General features: G+C 35.0%; 2 protein-coding genes across 2 annotated transcripts; both read left to right on the top strand.

The window, feature by feature from the left end:
* The first annotated feature begins 881 nt into the window (after positions 1–881).
* On the top strand, positions 882–11,709 carry LOC138902119 (probable 2-oxoglutarate-dependent dioxygenase AOP1). The gene is made up of 5 exons (XM_070189932.1): positions 882–1,342; positions 9,422–9,743; positions 11,089–11,125; positions 11,234–11,499; positions 11,581–11,709. The coding sequence occupies exons 1-5, from the start codon at positions 987–989 to the stop codon at positions 11,707–11,709; spliced, it is 1,110 nt and encodes a 369-aa protein (XP_070046033.1). The 5' UTR covers positions 882–986.
* Positions 11,710–12,157: 448 nt separating this feature from the next.
* Positions 12,158–12,826, top strand: LOC138902118 (uncharacterized). The gene has a single exon (XM_070189931.1). It carries the CDS (start codon positions 12,158–12,160, stop codon positions 12,824–12,826), a length of 669 nt encoding a protein of 222 aa, XP_070046032.1.
* The last annotated feature ends 1,283 nt before the right edge of the window (positions 12,827–14,109 follow it).

The raw sequence follows: 14,109 nt of genomic DNA, 5'->3' as shown, positions 1-14,109 counted from the left end.
CATTTTCTTAGAAAAAACCTAATAGTATAAACACCAGGAATATTCACTAGAATATTCCCTTTTTCAATATTCTATTTTGACAAATTAGCCGTTACAAGTCTTATCACTAATAATCGATCTCGTCCCCGATCCTTGTTGACATTTTGACTGCGATCTCTATTGATATCTCGACCACGGCTTATTTCGACACCTCGGCCTTTAATCACGCTATGTCTTAGGCGAGCTCGGCCGATGAAATTCATTAATGCCATTTTATGCTAAATACTCCAAGGACAAATTTTTGGCCTATACAATATATACATTAATTAATACAAGAAATTCTTTCAACAATCATTAAAATCTCATTTTGGGGTTAACAAAAATGACTGTAGAATATAAGAATTATTTAGCTATGCAATTAGTCTATGTAAAACGCGTAATGATGTCAAGATTTTAACGTTTGTTTCATAGAACCGATTTAATTTGTTTGGAATTGAGGTATAGTTATTATAATATTCATATTTTGGAACAGGCAACTCTGGAAAACTTAGACAACCTTTTTGACATTATTCAAATCTTGAAAATAATAATGAGGCACTTAAACCATTTGCGTAAGCTTACGCATATCTTGACTAATTGAGAATTCAAATTTTCTTCTATAACAATTGCACCTACTTTGAATAAGCAATTCGATATATAATTTAGAACCTTACATATACATTATAATTTTTTGGTGAAGGGGATTCAAAAGAACCCTTTCCGCCCCTGCGCTCGACCGTTCCACCGCAGCCATCGTTTGCGTCAATAGAATTCAACGTTATATGTATTTCTCCTTTCCAATACAATTTTTACATGTAAACAAAGATTTTTTCTTTCTACGAAGCAGATTCAACTGGACCTGCTCCCTTGAACGTGGGTCCGCCCCGGGCTCAGGATACAAGTATATATATATAAATCAGTTGAAGGGAAGAGTTTGGTATTAAAAAACGTTAAATAATTGATCAATAATGGCATCCAACAAAGTGAAAATTCCCACCATAGATTTCTGCAATTCAGAACTAAAACCAGGTACTGCACAATGGGAATCCACAAAAACTCAAGCTTTTCAAGAATATGGTTGCTTTGAAGCAATATATGATAAGGTTCAAAATGAAATTCGAGAAGCAAGGTTTGATACTTTAAAAGAAATCCTTCCATTGAAAGCCGAATTGAGAGATTATTCAAAGAAAACTTTTAAACGTTTCCAAAATGAGATTCCACGCTTTCCATTTTATGATAGTGTCCACAATGCTGATTTGCTTATCCCTGAAAGTTTTGACACTTTTGCCAATACTTTTTGGCCTGATGGAAATCCTGATTATTGGTAGGCAAAAATTTACACGCACCCGGTATCTATGCTTCATTATTAATTCTCTTTCCTTTTAGGGAATTACGGTATTTTTATTTCGAGCAGTGAAAACAACCTCTTTCAGAAATGAAGAGTAAGACTGCGTATAATAGACCCTTATGGTCCGGCCCTTCTCGAACCCCGTGCATTGCTAGAGCTTAGTGTACCATACTACCTCTTTTTTTTTTTACAGTATTTGTTTCGAGTTTAACTAATATCTACCGACATTATAAATAATTTTTACACTATTTAGGTCACACTCTTAGAAAATCACTGTTTTTAATTCAACGGAGCAAAGATTTGTCGTTTTTCCGACTATAATTCTGAAGCTTCGACTTTGATCTTTTTGGACTAGTACCAAGATCGAGTCCTAGATAAGTGGATCTAATTTTAATTGCCAAAACAGTTATCAATGAAAATGGCTCCCTCTTTAGTGAGATTATATGAGCAAATTCTTGAACCAAAGGCATAATGTAACGATTCGGTCGGTCGTTTTGAGTGTATTAGTCCCGATCCCCTATTTACTATTTTCTCCGTATTTGTTTCTGCTTATGTGACTTGCCAGGAGGTCTTGTTTTTGGTTTCAGAGTGATTTGGGATACTTAGTCTCTAAAACATAAGCTTAAGTCTTAAAATTTTGACCGTAGTCAATATTATATGAAGACGACTCCGGAATGGAGTTCTGTCAGTTCCGTTAGCTCCGTTGGGTGATTTTGGACTTAGAAGCGTATCCGAACTGTGAATTTGAGGTCTGTAGCTAATTTAGGCATGAAATGACGAAAGCCGAACTTTTACGGAGTTTGGCCAAGGGTTGACAATTTGATGTCGGGGTCGGATTCCGATTTCGCAAGTTGGAGTAGGTCTGTAATGTTTAATATGACTTGTGTATAAAATTTGAGGTCAATCGGATGTGGTTTGGTATGATTCGACATTGTTTGTAGAATTTAAAAATTTCGAAGTTCATTAAATTTGGATTGGAGAGTGATTCGTATTTTTGATGTTATTTGATGTGGTTTGAGGATTCGACTAAGTTTGTATAGTGTTTTCGGACTTGATGGTATGTTTGGTTGAGGTCCCGGGGCCTCGGGTGAGTTTCGGGTGGTTAACAGATCATTTTTCGACTTTGGTTGATGGCTGATATCTACTGATGTATATTTTCTGGTTTCCTCTTACGCGTTCGCGAAGGGTTAATGTGAGTTGGGAACATTTTGTTCTTCGCGTTTGCGAAGAAGAGGACGCGAACGCGAAGGTATGGTTTGCGTGTGCATCGCGAATGCTTGAGTAGTGTCGCGTTCGCGAAGAGAAGTGAGGCAGCTGGGGACCCCAGGTCTTTGGTTTACACGTTCGCGAGGTATGGGCCACGTTCGCGATAAGTTGAGCTTGTAAAGCTTCGCGTTCGTGAAGCGTTGATCGCGTTCGTGAAGCGTTGATCGCGTTCGTGAAGAGTAAATTGGGAGACAGTCTGAGTTGGCTTACGCTAACACGAGAGGACGGTCGCGTTCGCGAAGAAGGAAATCTGGGCAGACAATATTAATTTAAAAAATGAGGGTTTGAACCCATTTTACATATTTTGAACTAGAGAACACGGAATTGGGAGATTCTTGAAGGGATTTTTGTGAAGTTGATTGGGGTAAGCGATTCCTACTTGGTTTTGATTAAATCCCATGATTTCATCTTTAATTTTATCATCTAATTTGTGATTTGGGTTGAGAAATTGGGAAAAAAGAGAATGAACTCTTGAGTTAGAATTTTGAGGTTTTGAATAAGATTTTGTTATCTGATTTGAGTAATTTTGGTACGAGAGAACTCGTGAGTGAATGGGATTTCGGGTTTTGTGATGTTTGTCGGATTTCGAGACGTAGGCCCGGGGCCGGCTTTTGACCAATTTCGGATTTTGGCTTGTAATTTCATATTTTTCTTGTGGAATTTATTCCTTTAGCCTATATTAATTATCTCGTACTGCTTGTTGCTAGATTCAGGGCGTTTGGTGATTGATTCGAGGGGCAAGGGCATCGCAGAGTAGGATTTTGCATAGTTTGAGGTAAGTAACAGTTTTAAATTTGGTCCTGAGGGTATGAAACTCTAGGCTTTTGGTATGATATGACTATTTTGGAGGTGACGCACATGCTAGGTGACGGGCGTGTGGGCGTGCACCGTGAGGGATTGTGATGGTCTGTCCCGTGAGACTGTAAAGTCGAATAGCCTATTGTTAATTACATGTTCTCTCTGTGTTATAGAAATTTGACTGCAAATCATGTTAGAAATCATGCTTTGGCTATGTGATGGTACTGTTGGGGCCCGCAGAGGTCGTGTACCTGTTGAAGTATTTTCTAATTATTGTCTTGTACTCAGTCATGGTTTTATTTGCGTATCATATCTCAGTCTTTTCTTGATTCTTATTGATACACTATATTATTTTGTTTGTGTCTATATTTATGATTTCTGAGAGCCAGAGAGACTAGAGAGGTTGGTGACTGAGTTAGGGCCTGAGTGCCAAGCTGTGAGCTATATATATGTATATGAGTCGGGTTGCACACCACAACGAGTCTTAGGGCTGTATATATGGATCGGGTTGTACGCCGCAACGAGCCTCCGGCCTATATATATATATGAATCGGGTTGCACGCCGCAATGAGCCTTATGGCTATTTATATGGGATCGGGTTGCACGCCGCAGCGATATAGCGATTGGGCTGAAGGAGCCCCTCCGGAGTTTGCACACCCCCAGTGAGCACATGTACCTATTGAGTGTGAGTACCGAGGGCTGAGAGCCGAGCGATTGAGTTGTTGTAATGAGTTGACTGAGTGTTGCCCTAAGAGGATGTGCTTTCTTATTCATTTGTTTATGCACTTAGTTGCTATCTATCATTGTCGTGAAATTTTTGAAAGATTCTATATCCGGATTTACCTGCACTTTGACTGAATAAAATTGATTTGATTTAAACTGTCGGATTTGAAAGCATGTCTATTCCTTGCAGAAATTATTGAAAATGAACTGTATAGTATAGCTCGTCACTACCTTCTCAGTTCCTTATTTATTTATGTTACTTGCTGAGTTAGTTGTACTCATGCTACACCCTGCACTCCATGTGAAGATCCAGGTGTGTTTGATTACGAAGGTCGTTGAGTTCGTGCGCGATCGAGTGCCGGAGACTACGAGTGTGATGACCCAAAATGTCATCTTTAAATTTAATAATTAATTATGTGATCTAAGCACTATTTACCATTACTCGACTTGCGTGTGCAGTCCGTAAAAAAATTTCGGAAAGTTTTCAGGTGAAAAATGAATTTAAATGTGAATTAGAGCTTTAAAACTCAATTGATCAACAGTTTGAGCAAACAGACTCGGATCAGTATTTTGACAATTTTGGTAGGTCTGTATCGTGATTTGGGACTTAGGCGTATGCCCGGAATCAAATTCCGAGGTTCCTAGCCAGAGATATGGAATTTTGATGAAAAATTAAAAGTTTAAGTTCAAATAGTGACCGGATATCAAATTATGTGCAAACGACCTCGGAATAGAATTTTAATGATTCCAACAGCTCCGTATGGTGATTTTGGACTCAGGAGCGTGATCGGAATTTTATTTAGAAGTCCGTAGTAGAATTAGGCTTGAAATGCCGAAAGTTGAATTTTTGGGAAGTTTGACCGAGGGGTTGACTTTTTGATATCGGGGTCGAAATCCGATTCTGAAAATTTTCATAGCTCAGTTATATCATTTATGACTTGTGTTCAAAATGTAAAGTCATTCCGAATTGATTTGATGTGTTTCGACACAAGATATAGAATTTGAAAGTTTAAAGTTCATTGATTTTGATTTGAGGTGTGATTCGTTGTTTTGATGTTGTTTGATATAGTTTGAAGGCTCGACTAAGTTCGTATGGTATTTTGGGACATGTTGGAATAATTGGTTAAGGTCCCGAGGGTCTCGGGTGGATTTCGGAAGGTAAACGGAATAGATTTCCGACAAAGTACTGGAAATCTGTTGCAGAAATTCCATGCGTGGAGCCAAGTTTGGAAGCTTATATCTCGCAATGCATAAGGAATCAGAAAATGCGCAAAACATGAAAGTTCTATTCGTTGGATTATAGGTTCCAGAAAGTTAAACTATGCATTATTTGGACATTTGTACAGAAAGTTATGATGGATTGAATGAAAGCTGGTAGAGCAGTTTCGCCAGAAATTTCGCCAGAAATTCTGATGCATGCAGCCGACTTTGGGAGCTTATATCTCGCAATACATAAGGAATCGGAATAATTGCAAAACATGACAGTTGTAGTTGATGGATTCTCGTTTCCAGAAAGTTAAACCATTTATCATTTGGATATTTATACATAAAGTTATGATCAATTGAAGTAAGACTGGTAGAGCTGTTTCTGGTGGACTTTTAGTGACGAAAAATGGACTTTTAGTGACGGATTGGCAGAAACTTAAGGACCAAAAAATGGTTATTTCATTCATTTCGTTTTGGATTTTTAGAGCACGGTTCTTGGGCGATTTTTGGGCGATTTTCACGGGAAAATATTGGGGTAAGTGTTCCTTATCCTATATTGATTATATTTCATGATTCCATACTCATTTACATCATGAATCCCTGAATTTATGGAAGAAAAATCAAGATTTTTGCAAAATCTTTTAAAAACGAAAATTTAAGATTTGGAGGTCGAGTTGTTATCGGATTTTGGTAAAATTGGTATGGGTGGACTCGTAATTGAATGGGTTGTCAGATTTTATAAGTTTCACCGGATTTCGAGATGTGGGCCCCACGGGCAAATTTTGAGCTACTTTCGAATTTTAATGAAAATATAATATTTTCTTATGAAATTGATTACTATAATTTTTGTTGACTGTATCGAATTAATTATGACTAGATACGAGTCGATCGGAGTCGAAAAATCGAGAAAAAAGCATAATACTTGGTTAAATTGGAACAAGTCGAGGTAAGTGACTTGTCTAACCTTGTGTGGGGAAAATTTCCCCTAGGATTGGTATTGATGTGATTATTGAAATGTGTTGAAAGTCGTGTGCATGAGGTGACGAGTGTGTACACGGGTTAAATTGCGAAAGATTATATTTTTAAATTGTCTAGATCACTGTTACGCATTTATTAAATTATTTTATCTTGTTATATTCTTCATCATTGATGTGAGATATATACTTCAAATTTGTTTGATCTTTTCTTACTAATTGTTTTACCTGTTTAGTTGAAACTTGGTTTCTTTTATTCTGTGCATTATTTGAAGGTTGATTTTCTTTAAATTAAATATTATTAATATGAAGTATTTGACATTTCTAAACTTGATATTGAAGCAACGTAGTAAAGATTTTAAAATATTATTTTCCTAAATTATTTACTCCTGAATATTTTTATACTCATTGTGATGGAGCCGTGAGCTCTTTATTGTGGAAGAATATTATTGATAAATTATTTTGACATGAGCTGTGAGCTCTTTATTGTGGAAAACTATTATTGATAATTTATTTTGGCATGAGCCGTGAGCTCTTTATTGTGGCAAACTATTATTGATGATTTATTTTGGCATGAGCCGTGAGCTCTTTATTGTGGAAAAATATTGTTGTTGAATTATTTTGGCAAGTTAAATTATTTGAGCACTTGAGGTGCAAATTGTGATTTATTGTGATATTGATACGCATGCGGTGGTATAAGGTCTGGGTGTTGAAACGCATGCGGTGAGATAAGGGTGGCTTGATACGCGTGGTTAGTAGGGGAACTACTAGAAGTCATGCGGTGTGATAAGGGGGCTAAAACGCGGGATGCTATTTCGGGAAAAATATTTTCTTTAAATAAATTGTGAAGGCTCCCGCAGTGATATAAGAAAATGAGATATTGTGAATGTATTTATGATTTGGGACTACGAGGCGATACCTCGGGAGTGCCTTTGTTGATATTGATTTATGGCCGTAGTTGCCTTTGATTATTATTGTGATTTTCATAAAGTTGAAGGAAATTCTGTTTTGATTTTCACGAGATATTATTTGCAATTATTTGGTGTTATTAAATGTGACATACTATTTGATTCATTTTCAATGTCATTTTATTTTACTACATTGATAAACATTTTACCATGCCATTATTATATTGCAGTAGGGCCTCACCTGACCTCGTCACTACTCTACCGAGGTTAGGCTTGGCATTTACTGGGTACCACTGTGGTGTACTCATACTACGCTTCTACACATCTTTTTGTGCAGATCCAGGTACATTTTACCAGCCTAGACGTCAGTGAGTTACTTGCGCACGGAGACTTCGAGGTATATCTGCCAGCGTCCGCAGACTCCGGAGTCCCCTTCTATCATTTTATGTTGCTTCCTTATATTTTATTTAGACCTTGACATATAGAGACATTGAGAATAAATTCTTAGAAGCTTGTGACTTATTTCTACCGGGTTTTGGGAGTTAAAATTGTTTGAATTGTAGTTTATTTATTTCAGATATTTATTATTATTCCGCATTGATAGGCTTACCTAGTCTTAGAGACTAGGTACCATCACGACATCCTACGGAGGGAATTTGGGGTCGTGACAACGAGGTAGCTGCCGGCGTCCGCAAATCTTGTCTCTCCTTCTATTTTTTTTTTATTTTCTGTACTGATACTTAGACAATGTTGGTATTAGACTGGATATCTAGATGCTCATGACTCAGTGACACTTCGATGTCGGGCTATTTGTTTTCCGCACTTATGTTTTATTTTGGATTTACCCCCGTTTTTATGAAAAACTCCGATTATTTAAATGTCTTAGTTCATTTGTGTTAAATCTTGAAATATTTTTGAAAGGTCGGCTTGTCTAATATCACGATAGGCGTCATCACGACGGGTTAGGTTTTGGGTCGTGACACATAAGTAGCCTCTCCACCTATGACCAAAGTTCCAACTATACACCTTTTTTTTTCGGGGGTCTTATTACCCCCTTGGACTATTATAAAGTAAAATTATTGCCACCCTAAATGATGATGTGGCAAAGTGTATGTATTTCACTCTTTTTGAGAGAGTGAAAAGCCCAAAAATTTACTAACTAATCTTTTTCTTTTTCTTTTCTTTTTCTTAGTGTTTTGTCTTTTACTTTTTTTCTTCTCCTTTCCCATATGACAAAGCCACCATTGAGAGGCATTGTGCTCCATTTACAGCACCATTTCTTTGAAAATTTATTTTTTAACTTTATATTGGTACTTTTTCCTCAATCTTTTTTGGGTTTATTCTTATCTTTGCATTAGCAAGAAAGTAAATTTAAATTTGATTATATATAAATGTGTCATCTTTTTATTGGATATTACACTTAATTAATTATGACATTAACTTAACGATAATTTTTTTCCCTTTCTTTTCGAAGATATACAGTCCTTTTCTTAAAAATTCGGCAGCAACAATGACAAAAAATTATCATACGTGAATATTACTTTTTGAACCGAAATCGAAATCGGAGAATTAAAATTTTGGACTTCATTGTTCTTGTTGTTGCTATTAGTCATGAAAGAATAGAATAATAGATCAAAATAAGAAACATACTGAGAGAGAGAAAAAGAGTAAAGACATATACACATTGTAGGCGAGTGTGTTTCACCTCCCAAAAAAAATCTGGTTATGACATTTCAAGGAGATATTTATTCCACTTTAGAACAGTTTAAGGAGGTAATAGAACCCCCGTAAAAAAAAAGTGTGTAGTTAAAACTTCGGTCATAGGTTGAGGGGGTATTTATGCCTTTTCCCTTATATTATTGCTATAGGAGCAGGTACAATTACAAGCAAGATGTTTAGTACAGGTTCTTATAGTACTGTTCCAATTATATTTTGACCACTTTACCGACTATTGTGATCGAAAAATTAATAACTTGTGTCATTTACATAATTACAAATCTCACTTTTTATGTAAAGTTACTCGTAGATTTCTTTTTGAGTGACCTGATAGTTTGAAATATTTTTGTCTTTACACTAATAATGTATATAAGTTAAACTTGTATGCATTTGAATATCACATAGTATTACTATTTCTACAAGTTATATGATTGATTTAAAATATACACAAACTAACTTGGCAGCAATGTGATAAAGTCCTACTATGAGCCGCTAGTGAAATTGGATGAAATGGTGAAAAGGATGGTTTTAGAGAGTTTGGGACTGAAAAATTACATTGATGAATTCTTGGATTTTTCCAACGTCTTCTTTCTGCGATTTGCATATTACAAAACAGCTCCAGGTGAAGATGGGAGAGAAATAGGATTGCCTGAACACACAGATGTTGATTTCTTGACTATAATAAAAGGAAATCAAGCTGGATTGCAAGTTCTAAAAATTGGAGAGTGGATTGATCTTAATGTTTCACCAAATTCCTGCGTTGTTTTATCGACGGATTCCTTCATGGTAAGTATTTTATGTTTGGTTAATCCTTACCTCTTAAGTTATTTTTCGGTTGAGTTACGCCCAAGGTTCATTTTCTTATCGTGGTTTCAAGTCAGACACATTTCAAGCCTTGGTTTACTGGATGTCGGGACCCTATTATACTGTGGACGCTTCAGATGTCCGGTCCTGAGCGTGCAATGTGGTATTAGAGTCCCACTTCGGTTCTATATTGGTCAAAATCTGCCTTTAGGATATTCATGTCAAAATAACACTGCGAGAAGGATCCGCAAATCATCATTTAAAGACGGTCATGAAGTCACATTCGCCGAGGTCAAGGAGTCTAAGAAAGTCGTGGTCAAAATACCGATGAGGACCAAGGTCGAGAAGTCGAGGAGAGTCACGGTCAAGTCATCAACTATGATCATGGTCGAAGAGTCGAGGAGGGTCGTGGTCGAATACTGACGATAGAGTTGTACTAGCATGTAACGTCTAGTTTTCAAAATGGAATCAGGAAGAGAATATTCTAGTGAATATTCCTTATATTTGTACTATTAGGGTTTTTCGAGAAAGGATCCCATATAAAAAGAAGGAAGAGAGAGAGGAAAGTTACGTGAAATTCATTCTTGTAAGAACAACACTTTGAAAAAGATCTATTCTTCATTCAATACAAGATTTTACTTTTCATTAAGATTCTTGCCAGATCCAAGGAATCATCGACTGTTTGAGGATCTGTCATCCAATCATTGTCAGGTGGAAGTTTTCTTTGTTCCACTTTTTGTTGCTTAAATTATTCCCCTTAATTACGTGACTGCCACCAGATTGACATTTATTGAATATCTTACATCGTGACTCAGTATTACCAGTCTTGGGAAGGTGTTATATTTGTTTTCACTTTTGGTTTCGACACTTATATTAAATTATATGTTTAAAAAAAGAAAGAAAAATGGATCGAAATGTAATTGTAATCGGCTTACCTAGTCTTAGAGACTAAGTGCCATCACGACGCCTGTGGTGAGATTTTGGATCGTGACACAAACAATAATAGTTCTGCACAGCATATTTGAATTCACAGTCATAGTAACAAGAGCCAGTTAGTAAATTATTATTATGGTTGCTATGATCCTTTGCAATACCCACTTTTATTTCCGTATGGTCAAAATGGATGGTACTATGGTATTCAAAAGATTACACAACCTGGACATAAACTGATAAAAATAGAACTTACTATGAAAATGAACAACTTCCAAGTGTATCGAATATGTATTCAATTGATGGACTACTTGAGATGGAAGCTGAAGTTCTACAAAAGGGTAAACGAAAAAAGGATACTGTTTCTTATTGTGAATACTATTGTTACAATCTTCAGATGAGAGATAACGAGAAAAACAGAGTTTTACATTCTGGTAGATTATTTCAATAATATTCAGTTGATGAATTCATAAAAGTAAAAGCTCAAAGGTTAGATTTTACCTCATTTAATCAAGATTTATTTCAAATTGATGTACTGCAAGGTCTTTTGGATATCCTAAGACTTGACGAAAGAGAAGCTTCCAAGATAGGAGGAAAGATTTTTCTTCCGACAAGTTTTACGGGTGCTCCGAGAGATATGCGGCAGCGTTATATGGATGCTATTGCATTAGTGCAATATTTTGGAAAGCCTGATATAGTTTTAACTATGACATGCAACCCATGTTGGCCAGCAATAAAAGAACATTTGCTCCCAACGGATGAAACTCAAAATAGGTCTGATTTAATTAGTCGAGTATTCAGAGCAAAGGTAGAAGAGATGAAAATAAATATATTAAAAAGAAATATATTTGGAAAACTTATAGCTTTTATATACACTATAAAATTTCAGAAACGTGGTCTTCCACATGCTCATTTTCTTGTTATACTTGCAGATGACTACAAATTATTAACACCCGAAGCTTTCGATAAATTTATTTCTGCTGAGATACCTGATCCAGATAAAAACTTACTTACATAAGCTTGTTATTAAACACATGATGCAGCCTTGTGGTCATTTGAAACCTACGAATTTATGTATGAAGAAGAAATAGTAAAAATTTAAGTGTCCAAAGAGCTTCGCCACTGAGACAACGAAAGGTAAGGACTCATATCCAATTTATAGAATACGAAGCACTGGTAAATATGTGAAAGTTAGAAAATAATTTCTTGATAATTCATGGGTTTTTTCTTACAATCCTTATCTTTTGGGCAAATATAATTGTCATATAAACGTTGAGGTTTGCTCTGATATTAAAGTTGCCAAATATATATACAAATATATTTGTAAAGGACATGATAAGATTTTATTTGGCTTACATGAAAATAATACAAATATAGAAATAGATTATATGAAAGAGTTTTAATCTGCTAGATGGGTATCACCTCCAAAAGCTATGTGGCGGTTATTTGCCTTTCCTATCAGTGAAATGACTCAAAGTGTTTATCATCTCCTGTTATATCTTGATGAGCTACAATTTGTCTCTTTTAGAAAAACTGACACAATAAATAGTATCGTGAAAAACCCTATGATTAAGAAAACGATGTTGACAAAATTCTTCTTGATGAATGAAACAAACAAAGATGCTAAAAAGCTTAAGTTGTTGTATAAAGATTTTTCACAATATTTTGTATGGTCATCTACTTACAAAATGTGGACTCGACGACAACAAGGTAATGTTATCGGGCGTGTTGTAACATGTCATCCAACAGAAGGAGAAATATATTACCTTAGATTATTACTAATGAATGTAAGAGGACCAAAATCATATAAAGATCTTTTGACAGTAAATGGAATATGTTGTGACACATTTAAAGAATCTGCAGAAAAAAGAGGATTGTTGCATTATGACAACAACTTAGTTGAATGTATGTATGAGGCTGCCTGCTATCAAATATCTTATAATTTAAGACGTTTATTTGCTACAATATTAGTATATTGCAGCCCTAGCAATCCAAGAGAACTGTGGAAACAATTTGAAAATTCAATGTCTGAAGACTTTAAGAGCTTAGCGAATATAGCGGCAAAAGATATCCATCTTGTTGTCTTGAATCACATTAATAATATACTACATTCTATGGGGCATGATATTAAATGACAGTTTTGTCTAGTGTGAACTTTATTTTCAGAGGGTAAAAAAGGCGAATGAGCATGGGCCCAACTCTTAATTACAAAAGTATTTCCTTAATTGTATTACTTCACTATTTTGCAAGACCATTCATGTCAATCTAAATAATATATTTAAAAATAAAAACTTCATATGCATCTTTATTCAATAAAAATTATTGCATTTCTAAATTAACCATATAATTTTAAACTTAATTGGTTGGAATTAAACATCAAGGAAAAAGGAGTAAAAAGATTACCAATATTTCATCAATTTGCTTTTTCTTTGTGTTTGTGTATTATTTGTTTCTCACATTCTAATTTAAAATTTACAATAAATCTTTTTAGCATAATAATAAGTAGGATTATTTGTAGCACAAAATTTATAGACAACACATTTTAGTAATTTCTTTGCGTATTAAATTTAAGAGAAAACAGTCCCTAATTTATTAAACCTCATCAACTTGTGCATAACCAAAGAGTTTGCATTTTTCTTCATTGACAATTCATTACTTAATAGTATTAAATAAGATGTGATGTCTTCCTTTAACACAAAGAAAAATATATGTCATTAGAAATGGATCTGGAAATATAGAAACAAATATTTCTAAAGGAGTACCAATTCTATTCTTTCTTTTTATAGACCTTCTTCATTAAGTGATAGAATTAAAGGCAGTTGTTGAATAGTTGCACTTTGAAATATTTATTTTACATTCAAAATAATCATAAAGATTCAAATGGTAATGATATTACGGTTTGAATAGTAATACCGTGTACCTTTTCTCTTTTTCTTATTAACCTGTCCATTTTCTTTTTCATGTACCCTCCCATTTAGCAACTTAACATAAATATAGTGGATAAGTTGTTTATCTCACTTAAAATTTTTATCTTCTTTAGATATGTAACATCCTTTTTTCTTAGATTAAGAATGTATATTATGATAAATTATAAGCCTTAGATAGAGGTTAGTGATCAACTGAATTGTTTTTGGCTAACTGAATTGTCACGACCCAAAATTCTAACCTGTCGTGATGGAGCCTATCTCGATACTAGGCAAGCCGACAATCTCAATAACTCACAATTTTTTTAAGTTTGAAAATATGATATTTAAACACAACTCACAAATCTCGCAAATACCGATTCAAGCAATCCCAAAACCTAGTGTCACTAAGTACATAAGCATCTAATATGAATACAAGTCTGGAAAATACGGTCCATAATAGTGTGGGACCAAATACTATAAATAAGGAGATAAGGAAGGAGAGGTAAGGTCTG

This window comes from Nicotiana tomentosiformis, chromosome 11 (assembly GCF_000390325.3).
Source record: "Nicotiana tomentosiformis chromosome 11, ASM39032v3, whole genome shotgun sequence".
NCBI lineage: Eukaryota > Viridiplantae > Streptophyta > Magnoliopsida > Solanales > Solanaceae > Nicotiana > Nicotiana tomentosiformis.
Note: the sequence above shows the minus strand (reverse complement) of the source record. Positions and strands in the feature narration are given on the sequence as shown.